The sequence below is a fragment of the Perca flavescens genome, chromosome 16 (genome assembly GCF_004354835.1).
Source record: "Perca flavescens isolate YP-PL-M2 chromosome 16, PFLA_1.0, whole genome shotgun sequence".
Classification (NCBI taxonomy): domain Eukaryota; kingdom Metazoa; phylum Chordata; class Actinopteri; order Perciformes; family Percidae; genus Perca; species Perca flavescens.
In genome coordinates this window covers 31292445-31318122 of record NC_041346.1, presented here as the reverse complement: position 1 = coordinate 31318122, position 25678 = coordinate 31292445, and the positions used below count along the sequence as shown (strand labels likewise).

The following is a 25678-nucleotide window of genomic DNA, read 5'->3' as shown; positions in this document are numbered from 1 at the left end:
TGTGTACATTCCTGGTCAACTGAAAGTAAAAGTCTGACACTGTTTCCACCTTGTAAAGCTTTTGGGTGTTTTTTTCCCCGGAGCAGATCTCACCTGAGGATGACGTGGACCGACTCCAGCCGCGATGTGATGTAGGCCTTGGTGACCTCGGGGGTGTAGGTCTCCAGCAGGTGAGGCTCGGTGGCTTTGACGTAGGGGACCGACGCCGCCAGACGCTGCCACAGACTCAGCAGGTAGTGGACACTGTTGGGGGCAAACTCCCAGTGCTGACACACCGGAGGAGAGCAACACGTGAGTCTATGGGAAGTACCACTGGAAGTCTGAGGGCCCTATCCTGCACCCGGCGCAGCGCAGAGCCCGACCCAAGTGTCTTTGCTAGTTTAAGACCGACCCAGTTGTCAGTTTCCCATCCAGCGCAGACGTCGTTTAATAGGTGTCCTGCCACACGTATATTTCATGACATAATGGTGATGTCTGAAGGTCTACCATGGACTCTGTAACCTTGCTTACCTTGTTTCAAGCCATTCTAGCGTGGTATAGAAAGCCTGCAGGAAGACTCGGCTCGATTTCTGCCAGTTCTCATTAATATTCAACAATCTAAGCAGTTTGAATCTGATTGGCTAACAGCTAGCCAATGAGAGCCTGGCTGTCAGAATCCTTTACCCAGCCCAACTGGGCGAGCTCATGAATAGTAATGAGCTCAGGCAACATGATGTCAGACTGACCAGCTGTTGTGATTGGTCTGATTTCTCTGCTTATTTCTGTTCAGTGTCTAGAGCTGACAGAGGAGCCAGCAGTTCATTTTCACATTCACCACATCACACAAACACATATGGAGCTCACGTATTTTAAAAAAAATACAAGGAAAAACAGTTTTGTGTGGCAGGGCACCTTTAAATAGCAAATGGACCTGCGCCCATCTGTGGCCCATGAGCAAGCTGGTCTTACAGGGAGGTGTGTTCAGGTGCATTCTGGGAGTATTGCTATCTTGAGGCAGCGGGAAGTGATCGCGCCATTGACCAACAAAATCCTGGTCTAAAGTCAATAACGCGGCATTTCATTGTTATTTTAACAGAGCATTAGTAAAATGGTCCTAGGCTCGTGCACAGTGCGCGCACACTATGCTTGTTACACACACACAGGGACACACAGCAGCACACACACATGCAGAAGATTATAAATAATAATATCACAGTGCAAATCCTCCATCATAACAGCAATGCTCCAAGGTCCAAATGCGCCTGGCTTTTAAAGGGAATGGGAGATGATCTCTGATTGGTTGATTGCATGTTACGCCCCATACACACCTCTGATTAATGAAGACACTAAGGACAACCCTTTAGGACCAGGCACCCGGCGCACGGACACTTTTTCCCGCCGTCAAACTAGCAAAAATGGATTTGGACACGCCCTAAACACACCTGCACCAGGCGCGTCACACCATGCGCGTGGATTGTTAAAATAGGACCCTACAACTCTGAAGAGAAAGAGTGGACACCCACCTGCAGACTGGTGACGGTGAAGTTGGCTATGAGGCGAATAACTTCGGGGTAGTTTTCTACTTTGACCAACTCCCCCAGCTGGTAGTTGCTCTTCAGCCTCGCCAGCAGACGGCAGAATTCGTGGTAGTTATTCGGATCCGGCAAACACTGAAACACAAACACGTCACATGGTCAAACAAGCAGCCGGCAAGTTTCAACGTTGAGGTTTTCTTTCAGCGACATTTGGCGCGTTTTTTCTATGCGTTCTTTTGATGCTTTTTTGAGACATTTTCCTTAACACTGTTTTGACCCAGGTATACAAATTGCTAACTTTTTTTCTGAAGAAAAAAACCCTGTCAGAAACGTAAATAAACAAAAAACATTGAAAAAGTGGTAAAAAATTCACCCAAAAAGCATTGAAAAGAACCCCAAAAAACGTAAAATGTAAAAAAGTGCGTCCAAATTACAGCTAAAAAAACATCAGAAATTTTATAAAAACATTGATTAAAAAACATCCAAAGCGACAACCACCAACTCAATTCTTGATTGGCCAACGACACACTGAAGTCAATTCATTCAACAAGTATTCTCCGATGACGACGTCATTAACGATACGATGACGCCCCAACGGGAGAGCGGCTTGTTACATTTACTGTCCCCGGGCTATCGGGAATAGCCTGGCTCCTCCCTCCTACGTACTTCTGCTCAATATTCATTTTCCTTCAGTACTCCGTCTGGGTTTGTGGTATATTTGCGGGTTTTCTCCAGCCAAATCTTTACCGGTCCAATCAGTGAACAGATGGAGTGGCTGAGAACGATGACGTTGAGGTTGTGCACTAGTTTGAGTTGTAGTTCCGTAATGGCGGCGGAGAAAGACACGAGCGAAGCCATTCGGCCTGTTGTCGCACCACTGACGAATATCCAGAAGTTAAAGCCAGAGCAAGACCAATCATTGCTGAGTTGTGTTGGCCATGATGTTGGGGTCCTCCTCCCCACGGGGTTCGGGAACAGTTTGATTTTCCAGCTCGCTCCGTTAATGGTGAAGGAATTGGCTAAGGCTAGTGACGGTAAGGCTAACGCTAGCTATGCTAAGCCGCCGTCACTACCACCTCGATTGGTTACGGCAGATCCAGAGTGGCTCTGGGCAGATCCAATAGTTTTAAACTTCAACAGAGTACCCGCCTTCAAGGAAGTTAACACTTGTCAATGGAGAGAGGCCAGACTAGTCTGGTAGGACCAGGCTAGTGTACCAGAGTCTGGTAAGACCAGGCTAGTGTACCAGAGTCTGGTACAGGCTAGTGTACCAGAGTCTGGTAGGACCAGGCTAATGTACCAGAGTCTGCTAGGACCAGGTTAGTACACCAGAGTCTGGTAGGACCAGGCTACAGGAAACCCTTATTGTTGACTCTGGTACACTATTGTAGACTCTGGTACACTAGTCTGGTCCTACCAGACCAGGCTAGTGTACCAGAGTCTGGTACAGGCTAGTGTACCAGAGTCTGGTAGGACCAGGATAGTACACCAGAGTCTGGTAGGACCAGGCTAGTGTACCAGAGTCTGGTAGGACCAGGCTAGTGTACCAGAGTCTGGTAGGACCAGGATAGTACACCAGAGTCTGGTAGGACCAGGCTAGTGTACCAGAGTCTGGTAGGACCAGGCTAGTGTACCAGAGTCTGGTAGGACCAGGATAGTACACCAGAGTCTGGTAGGACCAGGCTAGTGTACCAGAGTCTGGTAGGACCAGGCTAGTGGACCAGAGTCTGGTAGGACCAGGCTAGTGTACCAGAGTCTGGTAGGACCAGGCTAGAGTACCAGAGTCTGGTAGGACCAGGCTAGTGTACCAGAGTCTGGTAGGACCAGGCTAGTGTACCAGAGTCTGGTAGGACCAGGCTACAGGAAACCCTTATTGTTGAACCTTGCAGATGGTGACAAAAAAAACAACTAAAGAGGACAAACAGAGCAGGACAAATGTCTGTGTGACCAACCTGTGGGTTTGCTAGTATCCTCTTCACTCCGTCCACCAGATGTGAGAGAAACTTTGCTCGTTCTGCATTGTTGAAGAGAGACCTCCGGACGGAGGCTATCTGAACTAGACAAGACAACACCTGCAACACACAAACACAGCACTCAGGCTCAAACAGGAGGCTCTAGGCTAGGTTCACACTCGGCGTCTCTTTGGTAGCACCAAACACCACTGCCAACGTCTGGAATCGGCCCGCGGGCAGTCGGACTCAATGACCAATCTGATTGGTGGAGCGCTAACCCTTGACTAGTGAATCAGTGCTTATGTTACAACAATTACCGGAAATGACAAGCAGTATGAGCGTGACGAACGCCTCTTAAATTCTGAGGAAAATATTTTAAAGTGACCTTTGTTTATCTGAAAGGAAGACCGATTCAGCAGCTGCATGGCTTACTTCTCTCTTCACATGTTTTCAGAAACTTTTAGTACAATATGAGATCGTATTCTCAACGAGCCGCCATTATGGTTCGGCTTTGAAATTCGGGAGAAGCCAGACCCACGTGACACGTTAGTCATTTCCAGTTTTTATTTTTTTGGGGGTGACAATACAGATTAGCGCTGCCTGCTGTTACGGAGATGTATTACGTCTCGCGCACGTGCAGAGCGTAGGCTCAAGTTGGCGTCTCTTCGATGTGTTCTGAGGCACTTTTTGGACCTCGGGGAGACTGATCAGTCTGACTCGCTTTTCTGCCGACAGTCAGTGACGGTTGGCGTGTCAGAGCCTTTAGTTCTCTAGACTGCATAGTCTTATTTAGCACCTCTCTCTTGAACTGTAGCAGTAGCTGTTATAGCAACAAAAGAAGCTCTCAGCTGTTTGTTTTTTAAACTACAAAAGCATAAACTTTTTCTTGTCAAAAAAGATGCCAAGTGTGTGCATAGCCGTACACGTTATTCTACAAGTATTATATCATGATACGAAGATCTTACTCACCAACGGGGAAAGGGACGGAGGGATGGAATGATATAAATTGAAAAAGAGCTGCAGCGTCGAGGAATCGAGAAACGCTGCAAGACAGAAAATAAAACACAAGGAGAAGTCAGAACAAGTTTTAGAGTGACAATGCTTCAAATTTTGAAATCTGGGCTGCAACAAAAAGTTATTTTCAATAATGAGAATCCATTGGTTGGTCCATGAAAGTCAGAAAATTATGAGAAATGTTGGTTCAGGTTGCCTAGGTAAGGACTACTAGCCAGTCAGGTGCAGAGTATGAGGGCGTGCCCTGACAGTACCTAGGTAAGGACTACTAGCCAGTCAGGAGCAGAGTATGAGGGCCCTGACAGTACCTAGGTAAGGACTACTAGCCAGTCAGGAGCAGAGTATGAGGGCCCTGACAGTACCTAGGTAAGGACTACTAGCCAGTCAGAAGGAGAGTATGAGGGCGTGCCCTGACAGTACCTAGGTAAGGACTACTAGCCAGTCAGAAGCAGAGTATGAGGGTGTGCTCTGACAGTACCTAGGTAAGGACTACTAGCCAGTCAGAAGGAGAGTATGAGGGCGTGCCCTGACAGTACCTAGGTAAGGACTACTAGCCAGTCAGAAGCAGAGTATGAGGGTGTGCTCTGACAGTACCTAGGTAAGGACTACTAGCCAGTCAGAAGGAGAGTATGAGGGCGTGCCCTGACAGTACCTAGGTAAGGACTACTAGCCAGTCAGAAGCAGAGTATGAGGGTGTGCCATGACAGTACCTAGGTAAGGACTACTAGCCAGTCAGAAGCAGAGTATGAGGGCGTGCCCTGACAGTACCTAGGTAAGGACTACTAGCCAGTCAGGAGCAGAGTATGAGGGCGTGCTCTGACAGTACCTTAGTAAGGACTACTAGCCAGTCAGAAGCAGAGTATGAGGGCGTGCCCTGACAGTACCTAGGTAAGGACTACTAGCCAGTCAGAAGCAGAGTATGAGGGCGTGCCTGACAGTACCTAGGTAAGGACTACTAGCCAGTCAGAAGCAGAGTATGAGGGCGTGCCCTGACAGTACCTAGGTAAGGACTACTAGCCAGTCAGAAGCAGAGTATGAGGGCGTGCCCTGACAGTACCTAGGTAAGGACTACTAGCCAGTCAGAAGCAGAGTATGAGGGCGTGCCCTGAGTACCTAGGTAAGGACTACTAGCCAGTCAGAAGCAGAGTATGAGGGCCCTGACAGTACCTAGGTAAGGACTACTAGCCAGTCAGAAGCAGAGTATGAGGGCGTGCCCTGACAATAGCTAGGTAAGGACTACTAGCCAGTCAGAAGCAGAGGATGAGGGCATGCCTTGACAATAGCTAGGTAAGGACTACTAGCCAGTCAGAAGCAGAGTATGAGGGCCCTGACAATAGCTAGGTAAGGACTACTAGCCAGTCAGAAGCAGAGTATGAGGGCGTGCCCTGACAATAGCTAGGTAAGAACTACTAGCCAGTCAGAAGCAGAGTATGAGGGCGTGCCCTGACAATAGCTAGGTAAGGACTACTAACCAGTCAGAAGCAGAGTATGAGGGCGTGCCCTGACAATAGCTAGGTAAGGACTACTAGCCAGTCAGAAGCAGAGTATGAGGGCGTTGCTAAATTGTTGTGTGATGTGTAAATCCTGGAAAAAAAAATCCTAGGGGAAACACTGAATGGACAACTGTTTGGCCCCCCTGTGCTGAAACTGAATTCAGGGCTTAAACTCTAATATTTTTTAGACATGGGATATCTTTTAGGTTGTCTCTGTGCTCGCTGGCTGCAGCTACCTGATCTCCATGACGTGGGGATCTGTACGGTGCAGAGGTCGTCCGACGACTCGTCTGTGGAGGTTCCTATAAAGTCGTAGTTGAGGCAATTGTAGCTGAGTTTGAGCAGCTGCATCAGCAGACCGTGCTGAGACTCATCGTTCAGGTTCAGGTTCTTCCCCGAAGCCTGGAAACAAACACAGCCCAACATCAGACAAAACCCTGCAGGGGCCAACTTCTCACAGTTACTCATATTTCTGACTGATTAAAGTGTGTTTAAGTTCAAGTTTGCATTGCTAGGACGTTGTCTCCAGCTGGCTAAGTTCAGTCACATGTTCTTTACCCAAGCTTATGTTTTATTATTTCATCTGATTGTTACAGCACAATACAATGATTACGCTCTTACAAAAACATAGGACAAAAGGTCTGATGAGAGGAATTCATTTAAAAAGGGTAAGTAGCTCGGTGACAGTGACTGATTTAAAGTCTTCTCTAATAACATCTGACTTGGTATGTTTTATCATTGTTGGTGTATTTGTAAGAACTGCTCACAATTGTTACTGTTTGTTCACTTTGTTTTGTCTTTATGAAGAGAAAGAGAAAGGGAGAAAACAGAAAAGTTAATATAGTTTTGTACAAACAAATTATATTTTTTTATTTATATATACTGTATATATAAAACCAAAAGGTGTCTGGTGTAGTTTGGTGATGGTGATTTCGGGGCTGTTTCATGTTAAACTAAAAGGATCTTACTCTTTAACTAAAAGGTCTATCTCTGTAGGGATCCATCCCATAATGTTGTCAGACACTTAGAATAATAATCTGAGTCTGTCAGCAGCAACAACTGAACCTTTAGTGGCGATTTCGTTTCTAAATTGTAGCCACTGCCCCCACTATAGAAGAGTGGTTTTAACTCTGCTTTGCGCCTGTGTCGTCGATCCAGGCACCGTGCGTTTGTCGTTTGATAATATTTAAACTCAAATATCCTACCCATAGAAATAAAATGTCTGTGATACTACTAAAACATTTTAGGCTAACACAGCGAGTGAGAGTGTGTGCGTGTATATATATATGTGAAACATATATATTTTTTAACCGGCATCGTTCGTAAGTATCGTTTTAGCACTGAAAAAATCCAAAATATACCCTAACCCTAGCTAAGAATCCATCAGTATTTATTTCTCCCAATTCACACACACACACACACACACACACACACACACACACACACACACACACACACACACACAGGTGTGTTAAAACCACTCTGGTCTTCCACACCGTTGCTAGTAGCCAAGGAGGACACAGAGACTTAAAAAAACATGATGGATTCTTTAGAAGATAATGATCTTCACTCGAGTTTCTGCGCGCGAAAGTCTCCGGACGCCACAATCTTCTGAACATAGTGATTCATAGTGATCATACTGAGAGAGCCAGAGAGAGCTGGGTGGAGCCGATGGTCTTCATTAGCTTTGTAGCAACTCATTCGGTAACGGCTTGAATGTAACGGACGTTCATTAATATAAAAGTTACGCACTAAAGCTTTAATACTGGACCAATTTCAGAAAATGTCATTTCTTTCAGTCACTTAGACAAAAAAAAAAAAAAACATGGGAAAAAAATAGGGTCCAGGTTGAGAAAAAAAAAAAAAACTAGCTATTCTGAATATATTTAACACCCGAATTAACAGAAGTATGATTTCCTCTTTTTGTTTGATATTCTTTGTAAAAAACACAGACGTACCTGTTTGAGGAGGTTGCAGGAAAGCGTGAAAATGTCGAAGAGGGAGGAGTCTCTGAACGACGACGCTATCTTCCTGTGTTTGGTCAGAGGATGTGTCGTGTCGGCCTGAAGAGAGAACAACAAACCGCGGTGAACAACACGACACACAGAGGGAGAGAGAGGGAGAGAGAGAGAGAGAGAGAGAGAGACAGCTTACCTGATTGATCTCATTGGTCAGCTGGGACAGGATGGTGACCCCGATGATGCAGTGTTCAACGCTATCCTGTAAACACACCATTTAGACATCAGACACACGGGACAGAAACACATCCCGTTACACAGCGAGGGCCCTATCTCGCACCCAGCGCAGAGCCCGACCCAAGTGTCTTTGCTAGTTTAAGACCGACGCAGTTGTTAGTTTCCCGTCCAGCGCCCACGTCGTTTAAATTAGAAACGCACCTGCGCCCATCTGTGGCCAATGGGCGTGCTGGTCTTACAGGGAGGTGTGTTCAGGTGAAAATCCTCCATCATAACAGCAATGCTCCAAGGTCCAAACGCGCCTGGCTTTTAAAGGGAATGGGAGATGATCTCTGATTGGTTGATTGCATGTTGAGCCCAAAACACACCTCTGATTAATGAAGACACTAAGGACAACCCTTTAGGACCAGGCGCCCGGCGCACGGACACTTTTTTCCACCGTCAATCTAGCAAAAAGTGGATTTGGACACGCCCTAAACACACCTGCACCAGGCGCGTCACGCAATTTCCCAAGTCCCTTTAGGGGCTCAGTGGATAATCGATTACTCAGCAGAAAATGTTGTTTTTTTATCCTCTTAAATATGGAGATTTCCCGCTCTTTTCAGTTTTATATCATATTAAACTGAATATCTTTCAGATTTGGAAGGACAAAACTAAACATATGAAGACGTCACCTCGGACTTTGAGGAACTGGGATGGACATTTTCTACTTTATTCTGATTTTACAGAGCAAACGATTATTGGATTAATCTAGAAAATAATGGCAGATTAATCAACAATGAAAATAATTGTTAGTTAGCTGCAGCACTATTAAACATCATCACACACAGACAGACAGACAGACAGACAGACCTGTAGAAAGCGCGTCACATCGGCGATGACGTTTCTGAAGACGTAGTCATCTTTTTGACAGTCGAACCAGCCCAGTTTGGTGATCCGGGCGTACAGCTGGATCAGAGCCTGCGTCACAAACGCTGCTAACTTTGGCCGCGTGGCCAGATAATTCAGAACATAGTTCCCTGAAAATCACAAACAGACAAACAAACACAAAATACACAGCTCCGTGAGATCAGCGGAACACCACACCTGAAGGAGGCCGATATAAGATTGACTCCTTTACGCTTGGGCTACACTGAAGGCGTAACGCATGCGGACCGTTAGCGGAGCGGATGTGTGCCGCTGAATGCATCTTTTAACTAGAGATGTTCCGATACCAGCATCCGTATCGGCTCCTATACCGATGCTGGTATCACCCCCCCCCCCCTTAAACATCGAATCTCATTGAATCTACACGATTCACGTAGGTCACCTATTTTGGTTTCAAAACGGCGAATTTCGCCGAAAGGTGAGTGATTTTCATGTCTGATAGACACTTAATGATCCATTTCCGTGTGAAAGGGTGGCACACACCTCGTGTAAAAACATATAAATAGAAGACGGTCCTGTTTCTTACTCTTGTAGAGCAGATCTGGGCGGAGCAGACGCACCACTACGCTGCTCTCTGTCCGGTGTCGCCGGTTTCATTGATTATAGTGGCAGCGTAGCGCTGGAACGTTACGCGGCAATGTAGCCGGCCCGTAAGGTTTTGAAACTTAGAAGGCAATTCGGTCGGTGCCTAAAAAGTATGGAATTGGGTACCCGGCCCTACTGAGGAGACGGCGAATACAAAGCCGGCTGAAAAGTAGCGTTGGAGTGGTACTCACGGATGTCGATGCGTTGTTCGAGGGGCAGAGGGTTGGCGGTCCGAGACACCAGTTTAGACAAACACGTGGCAGCAAGCAGCTGAGAATACGATGACTGCAACGAGAGGGGAAATATCACGTCAGTTACAATATGAAGTCAGTTCATTGACAACAGAGAGGAGAAGGAGTTGCACTAGAAGATTCTTAAATCAAACAACATTAAAATGAACTAATTAAAACAACATTATTGTGGTGCTGCAAAATGAAAACTAATTAAACATTATAATAATATATAGTATTGTGGGGTGCTGCAGAAGTTCTCCTCCCAGATCAGTCTGGCATCTTAGAAAATTTTGTACCCTACAGACTAAAGAGGCGGGTTTAGGTGGAAAAAAAAAATATATATATATATATATATGCTTTTCCTCTTGGATCCTTCTTTTGGTACAGATCCATTATCCTCGGGTCGGGGGACCAGGGGACCCCAAACTTCCCTGATCTGGCTGGGGAGCTCCCAGGCCAGTTCTCCTCCCCAGATCAGTCTGGCATCTTGAGGTACCAGAGAGAAAATTTGGAGCCGCCGGATGAGTTCACCAAAGACGCCGACCCTCCGAACCAATCAGCCGCTTGTACCCTGGGTTTTGAGGCATGGGTTTGACCAGGTGGTGATAGACAGATGGTTTATCCAATCAGCTAACCAGGATTTTCAGACAGCGGTAGAACTCCTTCCTAATTACCTGTTAGTTACCTGCTAATGGCTTTTTCCTCTTGGATCCTTCTTTTGGAATATGGACCAGGAACCTGAAATGGGGACTTTAATTTTTTATTCCAAAAATTGGTGACAAAGCGCAGCCCTGGCGGACAAACCGGAAAAATCTCCTTCGAGAACCGGACATGTTGCTAGCTTGGCCCTGAGCTAACGAGCTATCCCGGGGCTCTGCCTGCAGCAGCGGTTGGGCATACTCCCAGGCTTCCAGGTGGTTGGTCCGTTTTCACCACGAATTTGTTGATCTGATTGGTTGATTTGGAACCCTCCTTTCCAACACCTTGGAGTAGACTTTACCAGGGAGGTCTATCACCAACATAGGTGATAGACCGATGGTTCATCCAATCAGCTAACCAGGATTTTCGTCCCTTCCCAAAAGTTCTCCAACAGAAAGTTCCCAGATGGATATGTCGAGCAAATGCAAAGCGATCCATCTGGTGGAGTCAGGTTAAAAGATCCTTGCAAAAATCACCAAAAGGATCATTCCCTCCAATATCGTGAATCGTATTGCAATATCAGTCAAAATAATTGCAATTAGATATTTTCCTCACATCGTGCAGCAAAAGACACAAACTGGCGCTTGGTCACAAAAACTACACAGGCAGACGGATCTGGGATCCGAACCGAGAGTTTTGTACTTTTACATCGGATGCATTTTGGCTGATAATGCTTGAATACTACTCCTTCAGTAGGCAGGAGCTTTGCTTGTAATATAAAGTATGTTTCACAGCGTTGTACGGTCTCAGTTCTTCTGTGGGAATGAGCGCGTACTCACGCTGCCTCTCTCCAGCAGCAGCTGACATTTGCTGAGACAGTCGGGGCTGTTGGTGAACTCCACCAGAGCTTTCTCCGCCTGGTGTCGGACGGTGGTGTCGGTAGTCTCGTACAGCTGCTTACACAGGATCTCCAGCTGGGCAAGGCCCTAAAAAATAAACACAGAGGAAAAAGACGTTGGACACAGTAAGTTATCAACAGTCCCGTCTGACTGACAGACACAAGATAACTTTCATGATTAAAAGAGTAAAAGAAACAATCACACAAATACATAAAAGGGCACGTTGTGTTACACACAGACTGAAAACTGACTAAACTACTGACTACTGTCTGAAAACTGGAGGCGTTGAAATTAATCAAATAATCGAATCGTGGACGATGCTGCATCGATTATTTCTGTTTACAATTTAATGTAGGCCTAAGAACATTTCTGTTGACATATTCTGTTATGTTTTGCACATTCAGGAAGTGCCACGTGCTCAGTGCTATATAGTTTTAGGTATCCAAATTATTTAGCATTAGAGCACTGCAGAATGTTTTGTTTTTGAAGCTTGAAAAGCTATGAATTAAATATCCTATATGGCTTTAATAGAAAAATGTATTTGACGCATCGTGATGCATCAAGATATCGAATCGAATACACGATAATCATAACCGAATCGAAAGATCAGCAAGATTCACACCTCTACTGAAAACTGACTGAAAACTAGGGCTGCACGATCCAATATTAAGATCGGATAACAACAACAACAACAACAACAATAACAAAATAGCTGGATCGGGAATCGGAAAAATTAACAGCTCCACAGGCCGATCTAGTATTTATTTATTAATTTTTTTCTCTGTGGCAGCACATCCTACATCATTCGTCAGCAGCACGTGGGTCGCATGCTGGAAGAGGATTCGCGATTTGGTTTCATCTGCTACATTTTATTTATTTAAATTGATTTTAAGAAGTTTGATTACATTCTATTTTTAAATTTGAATGCACAATGACAAATAAATAAGAATTCAATACATTACATCTGTGTTATTTTGTCTTAGTTAGGAAAGTCTGGTGCCTTCAGTCTCCTCCACATGGTGGAAGGAAGGTGTATAAGGTGTACAAGTTTATTATTAATTCAACAACGGTATGGGATTGGTATCGGGTATCGACTTATACACAAAGCCCAGGCATCGGTATCGGGACTGAAAACAAACAGATACAGATAAACGAGTGCAATCGTATCAGAGCTGAAACAATGAGCTGGGACTTCTACGTAAAAACTCATTTCATTGTAAATTAAAGATCTTTCCGAGAGACAAAAGAAGGGAGTTCAAATTTAACTGTGATGGAAGTTTCACTATTTCTGCCATTTTATAAAACTAAATGATTAACAAACTTAAGCAAATAACTGGCAAATTAATATGTAACGAAAACAACAATCACTTAAAATTGAACATGCATGTTTGGCCTTTATAAAAATCTCCAAATAAAAACACGAGATGTCACTTTTAAACACAATCGTAAAGTATGCACATTTGGGGCAGATTAAGAGACGTTTGCTCCTCTGTACGTTTAAAGCTCTGTGCATGTGGCAGGGCAGGAAAAGTGCCGAGTCATGCAGTCACAGTGAGATGCCAGTCACTGATCAAGTCAAAACGGAGGGGTGGACAGTTTAAAGATTAGAGGCGTTGGGGGATGTGGAGGTCTTCTCTTGATACACGTGTCGTTGCATTCACTGACTGAAAACTGACCAAAAATGAACTGACAAAAAACTGAGTGAAAATTGACAAAAAAACTGACTGAAAGTGAACAGAAAAACTGACTGAAAACATGGGGATCGTGGAGGTCTTCTCTTGGTTTTTGGTACACATGTCGGTGCATTCACTGCTCACATTAGAGAGTGGGGAGTTTGGGTTATGGGATTTTTTTTTGGAGATCAAGAGAGCGAGTGTTACATCGTGTGAACCTCTGCTGGACTCCGATAAGAACCCTAACCCGCCTGTACGAGCCAGAAGAAACTCAGAAAACTTAAAAATGGATTTTAATGTGGAAAGATTACAAACTGTTAAGAGAAAGAAAAATTAATGACGATGCCGTTTTTTTTTTTTTTTTTTATTAAACAGCCTAGGGCGTAATCAAGTTTCTGAAATTAACTTTTCCACTCACCGGCCAAATTGGTTAAAACTTGTAGATGAAAACAATCCACCGGCATGTTTTTAACCGGACAAAATATTAAAATGACACCGAAGCAATCGGAATTTACACGTCATCAAAAATGCGCCCGTATTTGCTATATGTACTCGAACCTCGTTACAACATGCCATCCCATCCACATATTTTGTTGTTGTCATTATTTGATGTAATTTGCACTTTCATAAATACGAGATGTAGTATTTTCAGCTGTTTTATAGCTGATGGTCTTATTTTATCAAGTTCCAGATGGAGTCTGGTAGGGCTGCCACCTCTTAGTCGATTAGTCGACTAATCGGTCGTTTTGGTCTTAGTCGACTAAGATTTCTTTAGTCGATTAGTCATTTTTTATGCTTATTCATGCTTAATTACTTATTTCAGGAAACTTCTGAGCACATTTATGGTAAACACAAGATTTAAAGTGGTGCTTTTGCAGGATTAATTGTGGAGAAACTCAGTTTTACAGATGGTTAATTAACTACATTTATATTGTGCTTTTCTAGTCTTAACCACCTCTCAAAGCTCACAGCTCTGTCAATTAAATCAACTAATCGATTAGTCGACTAAATCCTATAAGTGTTAGTGGACTAAGAAGTTCTTTAGTCGAGGACAGCCTTAGAGTCTGGAGATGATGTGGGGTACTACTTATCATTACTACTTATTGTTTACTGTTTACATCTTACTTTACACACTTCAGGCTGTTGCAGCTTAGCCTGGTGAGACTGAGCTCCAGTTCTCCTCCCAGATCAGTCTGACATCTGGAGATAGAGAAAATTTGGAGCCGTTCGCCAAACGACCGACCAATCAACGTTGGTTTTGAGGCAGGTTTAGGTGGTGATAGACAGATGGTTTATCCAATCAGCTAACCAGGATTTTCAGACAGCGGTAGTCCTAATTCTGTTAGCTACTCGCTAATGCTTTTTCCTCTTGGATCCTTCTTTTGGAATATGGACCAGGAACCTGAAATGGGGCCTTTTATTCTTTTATTCCTAAATTCTCGTTACACAAACGGCAAATCTCCTTCACCGACATGTTGCTAGCTTGCTGAGCTAACGAGCTATGCTCTGCCTGCAGCAGCAGCAGGGGTAGCCTGGCTTGTGGTTGTATTTTCATACGCTTCGTTGATCTGATTGGTTGATTTGGCCCGTCTATCACCAACTATCGGTGGTGATAGACAGATGGTTTATCCAATCAGCTAACCAGGATTTTCGTCCCTTCCCAAAAGTTCTCCAACAGAAAGTTCCCAGATGGATATGCCGAGCTAATGCGAAGCGATCCATCTGGTGGAGTCAGGTTAGTTGCAGCTAGCTCGGCCCCGTTTGGGCATCATGCGCTTTTGACAATTTTTCCATACATTTTTTTAAAACGATGTTTTATTCCGACTGTTTTTTTTAACCCTCCTGTTGTCCTCGGGTCAAACTTGACGCGTTTTTGTGGCCGGGTTGGTTCAGTGGGTAGAGCAGGCGCACATATACTGAGAGCTTTATGCCTCGACGCAGAGGTCCAGGTTTCGAGTCTGTCCTGTGATGATTTCCTGCATCTCTCTCTCTCTCTCTCTCTCTCTCTCTCTCTCTCTCTCTCTCTCTCTCTCTCTGTCCTGTCAAAATTGAAGGCCCCCCAAAAAAGAATCTTAATCATCTTAAAAATAAATAAAAAAAAGATTTGACTAGTTTTCAAAAAGTTTCTATAATCAGAAAATTTGGGTTTCTTTCAACCACATTGTCAAAAAAAAAAAACAACGTGGATGGTTCCGTAAAATAAATGATCAGTTCACTACTTTCATTGAATTTGGGTGTTTTGTTAAATTTTAGAGCATTTTGGAGAAAAAGAACATTGACATTTCTTTTTTACAAAATGTCTAAAAATATCGGAAAAAGTGACAAAAACGTCAGGAAAAGTGAGAAAAAGTGTCGGCCAATTTTAGTTTTAAATTTTGACCCAGAAAACTAAAAGTTGCAGGTCAACAGGAATACAACACAAGGGTTATATGCTTTTGACTCTTGTCTTAGTTGTTTTTTTAAAAACGTTTTTTGGGATTTTTTTAAAACTAAGTTTGACTTTATTTTTTCCACCTATACCCTAGTCTCGCTTAGACATACCTTCCTCCACAGCGCTGCGGAGGAAGGTCTGGCTAGTCCACACAGCATTCCTGGATGGGAGAACAACGTGCTCTGGTTTATTGGCATTTCTGTAAACCAATCACAATCGTCTTGGGCGGGGCTAAGCACAGACTGAGCCGCTGTAGTATATTTCTTGTGTGTGAGTGAGAATGTGTGTTCATGTCCCTGTAACTTGCTGCTGTAACACAGTAATTTCCCAGTTTGGGATTAATAAAGTCCATCCACCCACCCACCCACCCACCCACCCATCCACCCACCCACCCACCCACCCACCCATCCATCCATCCACCCACCCATCCATCAACGGTGCCACTGCTAAATAGTCTCAGGAAGGAACTTGTTTTGGTGGAACATGTGTACGTTCAAAAGTAGTTTTAGTCGTGCAACGGAAGACTCTGATTGGACAGATAGTCTAGCTAGCTGTCTGGATATACCCTGCAGAGATCTGAGGAGCAGTTAACCATAGTCCTCACAAATCCACCGGAGGTTAGAACGCCAACACAGAGACACAGGAAGGGGACGCACATCCGGCGGCAGTCCCAGAAGTTGAGAACGTCGTGGATATAGTCCAGTGTTTCTCAAATAGGGGTACGTGTACCCCTAGGGGTACTTTTGAGGACTGCAGTGGGTACAGGAGATATTTAACCCTTGTGTTGTCTTCCTGTCTGCTTATTTCTACGTCCCATTTTTTCTGATATAAAAACAAAAATTGAAAACGGGTAAATGTGACCCGAAGTCAACACAAGGGTTAACAAAATGTTTAATATTTAAGGCTGTTTTATGCTTCTGCGTCGATGGCGCACCCCGGCAGACCCCTTTGTGTCTACGCCGTAGCCTGATGTGCACCTCTCGAAAAATGTAACCACACGTTGCATTTCCCCCACCCAAACGACAAAGTTTGAGAACCACTGATATAGACTACCTAGACCCAGACAGGACAAGTGAAAAGATACCTTAACGTGGAACCCTGCTTCAGTATCTACGCTGCTTGAGTCGGGATGTTATGGCAGTTTAATGTAAAGCCACTAGGTGTAATAATCCCCATTCAGCCACTTGTTCACTGCCAGGGTTTCACCGCCTTCATAAAAGGTTCAGTTATGTAATTTTCTGAACTTACCAGACTGTTGTAGCTGTTGTATTATTTATATTATTATATCAACATAACTGATGATTATTTATCAAAAATCTCATTGTGTGCATATTTTGTCAACCCCTACAATATCGTCACAATATCGGTATCAAGGTATTTGGTCAAAAATATCGGGATATTTGATTTTCTCCATATCACCCGGCTCTAATCATCTGCTCTAGCTTTTCCAACGTTTCAGACACAGATATGGAGATAATGACGGTCTCAAATGATGTGAAAAAGAGACGCAAAACTACCACAAAGAGACACAAACCGACTACAAAGAGACGTTAGATGACAGAGAGCCAAAACACACACACACACACACACACACACACACACACACACACACACACACACACACACACACACACACACACACACACACACACACACAACAACCCCAAAGGAAAAACAAATGACCAAAAAGAGACACTACACGACTACATAGAGACACAAAACGTAACGTTTTCCTGAGGAAGGGCGCTTAATCTTACTTTAACTTAAATACTGATTTCTTGCACTTTAGCTATGTTACTTTATACACTTACTGGCTAGTTGTTTATTTTCCGTCTTACTCTTATTTTTTGTACCTTAAACCCGACTGGGAGGAACTGCAACTTCACGATTTCCCTGAGGGGATCAATAAAGTATTCCGATTTTGATTACTAGCTAACCAGCTGCATTCAAAGCTACAAAACGAGCTACAACAGGGGTGTCAAACTCAACTTCCCAGAGGGCCACACTGGAAAATAACACTTACAGTTTGGTTGACATAAAGTCCTAAAGAAGTCAGGAAAAAGTTCCTCAGCCATCATAGAAAAGAAGCACCCAAAAACGTCGGAGAAAAAAATGACAAAAATATTGGAAAAAATTAAACAAAATTTCGGCAAAAGTGACAAAAACGTCAGAAAAAGTGACAAAAACTAGGTGGGCCAAAATGTATTGTAACCCTAAATTGATATGCAGGCCGGATCATAATTTGCGAGGGGCCGGATTTGGCCCGCGGGCCTTGAGTTTGACAAGTGTGAGCTACAACAATAACAACGGAGCATCAAGGTAGCTTTGAGACAAAAAACAGAAAGGTCTTCCTCCAGACATTCTTTTTTGTTCAATTATTTTTTTTATATAAAGCTATATTTTCCTTTTTAAATTTGTCCCTGTTTCTATTTTGTATTGCTTATTTACTGTTTTTATTTATATATATTTTATTCTTTTAGCGTTTTTAATTTATTTTTTACTGTTTTTAACCATTTCTATTTTTTTATTTTATTCTTTTTTATTGCTTGTTCTTTTACTGTTTATTTCTATTTTAAATTCTCTTTTTTACGGTCTTTTATTCTTTTTTATTGCTTATTCAGTTCTCTTTTTATTTCTTTCCATTATTTCTTTTTCATTACTTTTTGATTTGTTTATTTATTTTTGTATTGCTTGTTTTTGGTCTTATTTCTAAAAATTGTACTCGTGTGAAGCATCTATTCTATCTCTATAAAATAAACTTGTTCCGTAGTTGTTATGCATGCATCTTCATATCTGAGCTTCTGCACCTGCACTGCTCGAGTCTGGATGTTATGGCAGTTAAAATAAAGCTGCTAGCCTAAATAATCCGATGCTAGCTGCTGCTAGCCGCATTCAAAGCTACAAAAACACCACGCGCTCCTGCTACAACAACAACAACAACAACAACAACGGGGGACCAAGGTAGCTCTGAGACAGAAAATGGAAGCAGTGCAGAATAATCCAGAATAAAACTACAACCGTTGCAGCCTCTCCTCTCTCTCTGTCTGTCTGGCAGTTATTCCCAAAACATGTGTCCAGTCCACGCCACGCTTAGTTACGCACATAAACAACACATGTGTAGCAACCCTGGTGCCTTTAATTGTAATATAATTCAATGTTATGGTGAATGGTGGAAGCAGCCAGGGGTGGGGGCACGACGCCGGGGTTTCTCCAGACAAACAGTTAAAACATCATGTTTTCAAACGGGGGCTCGCGCGGGAGACGTTGACGTCTGGGGCTGAAGCTAACGTTAGCTTAGCCTCGAAAAAGGGGGGTCGGCCCGAACCGTTCCGTGTTTTATTGTTTACTTCACAGAAAGACACCGATAAGACACGAAGTTATCCCGGCCATGCTGTACATTCAACCGGCACCGACACCGGGGGTTATACGGGGTACAACCTGGTGGCTCGCCGGCTTTTGTTTTCGTCCTGGAGCCTTGTAATCACCCTCGCAAACTTAGCACACAAGCTAGCGCTACAGCCCGAGCAATGACAGCAGGCCACAAGTCAACACAGGCGGCCACATCGTTTCTTTTACCGCCGACAGCCCGTAAACGGCCGCCTCGTGCCCGCAGCGGCCGCACACACGCTCCGTGCCGGGAACACGCGCACCCGAATCCGCCTTGCCACTCATTTACACGCCCGTGGATAAATTGTCGGCTACAAAAACATGAAACCTCTGCTTACCTGCACATGATCCGCCATTTTTCTCCATTTCATGCACCTCTCACTCCCCCGCTTATGGGTATGGGAAGAGACAACAGCGCCCCCGCTGGCGGCTCCACGCTACTGCACTCACTCATTTAATTTCTTTTAAATTATTAAATATATATAAATAGATTATAGAGTAAAAAATGAATAATGGGTAAATACAATAAATTATAAAATGATATAAAATATGTATAATCTAAAACAAAATTATCTGTATGTATTACATACTGTATATAAATACAATTAAAGAGTTTAGAAACAGGCTTTATGTTTAAGGTTGATGATCAGGTTCTGATTTGTCGTTTAAATGAAATAAAGAAAGCAGATGTGTTTTGTGTTATATTTTCCTTTGTATCATTCTCTCAGAAAGACATGAAATCTTGCATCATTATAATGTAAGTGTCCCTGTGTGTTGTAGTTCCTGCCTGGGGCCACTGGGGGGCAGCAAACACTGAACATAGTCACAACACAGCGCCAAGATTTTCAAAATAAACAATCAAAATAGACAGCATTCAAGGAAGTATTCACATCTTTTTACATCACATGTAATGATGGATGGATGGATGGATGGATGGATAGATAGATAGATAGATAGATAGATAGATAGATAGATAGATAGATAGATAGATAGATAGATAGATACATGTAGATAGATAGATAGATAGATATAAAGAAAGATAGATAGATGAATAGATCGAGAGAGAGTGTGAGAGGGATAGATAGATAGATAGATAGATAGATAGATAGATAGATAGATAGATAGATAGATAGATAGATAGATAGATAGATAGATAGATGGATGGATGGATACTTAGAGGAATGAAAAGAATGTACATGTATATACAAGTGTAGAATACAATTTACAACCTGTATACATAGTATAGTATTGAGAAAAAACGACAAAATCATCATAAAAAATTGTAAAAAAAAAAAGAAATCTAAAAATGGCGACAAAAAATACTAAAAAAGACAGCTAGCTAGACTATCTGTATATCTGAGTTTTCTGTCGCACGACTAAAACTACTTTTGAACGTACACATGTTCCACCAAAACAAGTTCCTTCCTGAGACTATTTAGCAGAGGAACCGTGGCTCCGTCCGGAGCTTAGTGACTCATATTGTTTCCCCAAAATATGCAGTCAACTAACCATTTTAAAACACACATTTCTCCTTTACACACAAGCCTGCAATACCAAAATCATGGCTCTTCCTTGTCTTATTTACAAAAGCTTGTAATGACAGGGACATGATGTTCAAAACCTGAAATATTTTGGAAGGAATAGTGAGCGGGTCAAGGAACTCAGGCGCCGATACGTCCAATGTCTTAGTGAGTTTTATCATTTGTTCCTCTACACGTAGTCTCGCTTTGCCAGACCCTCCTCCACAGCGCTGCCAAGAAAGGTCTGGCTAGTCCATACAGCATTCAATACTTTTTCTCGAAGTTTTTTTTTCTCAACATTTGTCACTTTTTTCAACGTTCTTTTGTTGTAGTTATTTTTTAAATATCCCTTGTGCTGAGTCAAAACTGAAAATCAACACTTTTTAAACATTTTTTCGACACATTTTTCAATGCTTTTTCAACATTTTTGACATTTTCTTTAACCTTTTTTTTGTCTTTTTTTAAAACATTGTTAGTGCCTGGTTTATTTGACGCTTTTTTTCAAAGCTTTATTTTGCTGTTTTAGAGGCTTTCAATGCCTTTTTTTCAATTTTTTTAGAGCTTTTCTCACTTTTATGTCTTTGTAGTCCACATTCTTTGCCGTTTTTTGAAACATTTTAATTGCGAAGAGCGCTGCGTTGAACCATCCATGCTCTTTTTGGGCAATTTTGTTGACACATTTCTGATATAGAAAACTTAGAGAAGGGGTCAGACTTGACCCGAGGACAACGGGAGGGTTTAATGTCTCGTTGTTGTGGTTTTGGTTTTCCATGATTGTGCTAAATACTGTGAATGTTCAGCAGAGTGAAGATCTGCCCTGAAGGGGGCAGTGCAGGATCACCAGAGATCAGCTGGTTCTCAGTAACAGCTCTCCATGTGACGCTGAGTGTCATCTGAACACACAATACCAATTTATAAAGACATGGACACAGTTTGATGTTGCAGCAGATTTTAGAGGAGTCTTGTCTTGTTTGTGTGTGTGTGTGTGTGTGTGTGTGTATTTGTATTTATTATAAGGATCCCCATTAGCTGACGTCTAGACGACCAGCTAGTCTTCCTGGGGTCCAAAACAACATTTAATGTTTACAGTTTTTCTCAATTGTTTAAACACAATTACTGGTACTTGAGACACAATGAGCACAACATGTAACTCATGCACCAACCCCCTTAACCAATTCTGCTGAACTACAAGCACAATTCCTGCTTTACACTCAAATTGCAGTTCTAAAACACACGTTTTTCAAAACACTACACACAATTTCTCTGCATTTGGCACAATTTTCATGCAGAAAATCTCTTGTTTTCACAAGAAACACACTGACATTCAAATATGAACACTGACTCATCACATGGGCAAACACACATCAGACAGTTTTACAATTAGCAATCAGAGCTTTAGCGTAAAAGGACAACAGGTGAGCTCTTCTGTTTTGGAGCAATGGATGCCAACATTGGAAACAGAGGCAGAGCCAGAGGAGTGAGAGTAAGAGGAGGAGGACGGGGAGGACGGGGAGGACGAGGAGGACGGGGAGGACGAGGAAGGGGAAGGCCAAGGACCGTAATCTCTGATGAGATCCGAGCCACTTTGGTTGATCATGTGGTCAACCATGGTCTAACAATGAGGGAAGCTGGGCAAAGAGTACAGCCACATTTGAGCAGGTACACTGTAGCATCCATCATCCGGACTTTCCGAAATGAGAATAGGTAAGAAATACTCTCACTAGAAAATTGCAGTACTACATATCAATACAGTACTCAGTGAGTACAGTAGTACAGTATTGCCTGTGGACTGTTCTGTAGGACTGTAAAAATAAAGTATGTTTCAAGTATTTGGGAAATGTATTCCTACTTTGTATTTACAGTATTTTACTATTTGTTTGGCAGGACTGAAAGATTACCAACACAAGGTGGTCGGGAATGTCTTCTGTCTCCTGAACAGGAAACTGAAATAATCAACATGGTCCTAGAAAATAACGCCATAACATTACGGCAAATGCAAAGAAAAATACTAGAAAACAATGAGATGTTTCAAAATATTGATAGGGTAAGCTTATCAAGACTGGACCGTGTTTTGCGCAGAAATAATCGGAGGATGAAGCAGGTCTACAGGGGGCCATTTGAACGCAATTCAGAAAGAGTCAAAGAATTGCGACATAACTATGTGCAAGTGAGTCCTATACAATCCCACAATTGATGCATACTCTCAACACTGTATAGATTATACATATTTCAGTATTGTAATCATAATGATTGTGCTCCACAATAGTGACCACTCATGTCTATTTCTGATATTATCATGTGTGTTTCAGAGAGTCCTCGAGCTAGAGGTGGCTGCAGTGGAGCACCAGTTCATCTTCACTGATGAGGTTGGATTCAATCTCACAAAAAGACGAAGGAGGAGAAGGAACATCATCGGCCAGCGGGCCATTGTTGAAGTCCCTGGCCTGCGCGGAGGGAACATTACAATGTGTGCAGCGATTACCCGATTTCTTTTATTACGGTATTATTTTATGTAACTGTATACAGTAAATTCTTCTGTTGTTTTGTATGTAGACCACTTTATGTGCAACTTTGTGTTGGTTTGGAATGGGATGTACACGGTGTACATTGTTTTTGTGGGAAAAATAAAATATATTTGTTACCGTGTATTTGTGTTTTCTGAGTATAAGAACAATATTCTCAAAATTTTACAACATACTTATGTACTGTAATGTCTGTAGTAAGTGTAACACTGAACCAAAAAAAAGGCCTAAGTCATTATGATGAATGGAGAAGTGTTTTCAGTGTTTTACATTGAGCACATCAGTGTTCAACTGGTTCTTATAAATGTCTATTCATATGATGGTTTGTGTGTGTCATTTGAAAACAAAATAGTGTGTAAAGTTCTGAGAATATGAGGCATGCTTTCAGAAAATGTGTGTAAACAATCGATAAAAACTGTAATTGTGCGTGTGTGTGTGTGTGTGTGTGTGTGTGTGTGTGTGTGTATGTGTGTGTCTGCATTCGTGTGTGTGTATGTGTGTGTGTCTGCATGTGTACGTGTCTGTGTGTGTGTGTACATGTGTGTGCGAGTGTGCGTGTGTGTGTGTGTGTCTGTGTGTCTGCGTTCGTGTGTGTGTATGTGCCTGCGTGCATATGTCTGTTTGTATGTAAGTGTGTGTGCGTGTGGCAGGGGCGGATCTACAGGGGGGCAAGGGGGGGCAGCTGACCCCCCACTGTAGGGCCTTGCCCCCCCAGCTGCCCCCCTAACTTTGGTGTTCAAAAAACTTTGCTTGTAAAAACAAAACGCCACTATGTGCACAGGCTTCTTAAAACATTGAAACAAACAGTCTGCTGCGGGGCGGTGGCCCTGCATCCCGGCAAAGACTGGAGCGACTGAGCTTTTTTTTCAGTTTTTGGCTATTTCCATTCTGCTGTATATGTTATAGGGTTAGATATGTAAATATTTACATATACAACAACAGTTCACTCTTCTCAAGACACTTTACAGATAGAGTAGGTCTAGACCACACTCTTTAAGTTACAAAGACCCAACAATTCTCCAAAGAGCAAGCATCCTTTTGGGCAGAAATATCAGACAGATCCAGGGTCTTGGTGGCCACTGCCGGTTAGATACAGATGGATACAGATATACAGATATAGAGAATTATGATTCATAATAATGGTAATTATAGTAACAAAAAAGATAATGGAACTATGACTAGAAATAATAGTTGTAGCAGTTTAGGGCGAGCAGGGCGTTTGGGCGAGTAGGGCATAGCAGTTTACGATGGGGGTTCCCATGTACCGTCTCCCCCTGCCACCCTACCGAGATCTCTCGCTAACCCTTTGCCCCCCCATGTAAAATTTTCTAGATCCGCCACTGGTGTGTGTATGTGTGTGTCTGCGTGCATACGTCTGTTTGTATGTAAGTGTGTGTGCGTGTGTCTGTCTATGTTTGTGTGTGTGTTGTGTGTGTGTGTGTGTGTGTGTGTGTGTACATGTGTGTGTCTGCGTGCGTCGGTGCGTCTCTGTCTGCGTGCGTGTGTATGTGTGAGTGCGTGTGTGTCTGTGTGTGTGTGTGTCTGCATGTTTGTGTGCGTGCGTGTATATGTGTTTGTGTGTGTGTAATGTAAAAAACAAAAACAGGACTGTGAATCACGTTCTATTATAATATACCATCATGCAACTGTTAACACACAGATAATTCTCCGAGTGTGTACGGGGAGTGAATTGGTGCCTTTTTCTGCATCACTTCATAGTGCACATGTCTTTATTTATGTCGATAAAGGAGGAGCACTGTGGCTGTATGCGGGCGGGAAAGATGGAGAGTATAAACAGAGGAGGGGAATGGAAGAGAAGAGGATGTGATGGAGGGATGGAGAGGGCTGGGGGGGGGGGAGGTGGCTGAGGAGACTGGAGATTGGACAAGGAGGATTGATGGGTGGAGGAGAGATCCTACACAGCTTTATCAAGGGTTTTTGGGACACTTCTTTTTTTTACAGTTTTTTTAAAATCCCTTTGGCACTAATTTCAGAACTTTGACGTCATTTTTCAAAACTCACAACCAATGATCAAAATACACATTTTTTCAAAACTAACACTTTTTTGCTTGGATACAATACACATAAACCTGAGATCATCTGTTCATTTAACAAATGATTGGTCTGTAGTATTCTCTCTACTACTGCAGTACTTTTACAGGGATATATTTATATGTAGTACCATAATGAAACATGTATCACCTATTTTGTACTACAATATTTAATGATTGTACGAACGATGACCCAGTGAAACTATGGGTAGGTTGTGTGTGGCTGATCTAAAGTAACGTTTCCATGGTATTTTACCATCAATTCGTTTTTTTGAACCAGTGATTGTGACAGTGCAATATTTCTTTAAAGATATGAATGAATGATGTAATGTTTATTTAAAGATTCAAAGATATGAATGAATGATGTAATGTTTATTTAAAGATATGAATGAATGATGTAATGTTCTGAACACTGGACAGCCTGTGTTATAAGCGATGACCGTTTTGAGTTTTGAAAAATGACGAAAGGTTCTGAACTTAGCAGCAAAGTGATCGTAAAAAACTGTAGTGTAGCCTCACTTTTTTAAAACCATGTGTGTGTGTGTGTGTGTGTGTGTGTGTGCGCATGTGCATGTGTGTGGGCATGTGTCGGTATGTCTGTGTGTGTGTGTGTGTGTGTGTGTGCCTGTGTGTGTGTGTGTGT

General features: G+C 42.8%; 1 protein-coding gene across 1 annotated transcript in view; it reads right to left on the bottom strand.

The window, feature by feature from the left end:
• xpo7 (exportin 7) overlaps nucleotides 1-19362 on the bottom strand; it is a 41980-nt gene extending 22618 nt beyond the window's left edge. Inside the window, exons 1-11 of the mRNA XM_028601982.1 lie at nucleotides 19281-19362; nucleotides 11392-11538; nucleotides 9872-9965; nucleotides 9021-9187; nucleotides 8128-8193; nucleotides 7932-8036; nucleotides 6210-6375; nucleotides 4436-4509; nucleotides 3467-3586; nucleotides 1503-1649; nucleotides 94-266 (exon numbers count right to left, since the gene is read on the bottom strand). Coding sequence (XP_028457783.1) covers nucleotides 94-266; nucleotides 1503-1649; nucleotides 3467-3586; nucleotides 4436-4509; nucleotides 6210-6375; nucleotides 7932-8036; nucleotides 8128-8193; nucleotides 9021-9187; nucleotides 9872-9965; nucleotides 11392-11538; nucleotides 19281-19313 — 1292 coding nt within the window. The 5' untranslated portion in view covers nucleotides 19314-19362. The remainder of the gene's footprint in view (nucleotides 1-93; nucleotides 267-1502; nucleotides 1650-3466; nucleotides 3587-4435; nucleotides 4510-6209; nucleotides 6376-7931; nucleotides 8037-8127; nucleotides 8194-9020; nucleotides 9188-9871; nucleotides 9966-11391; nucleotides 11539-19280) is intronic.
• Nucleotides 19363-25678: the final 6316 nt, after the last annotated feature.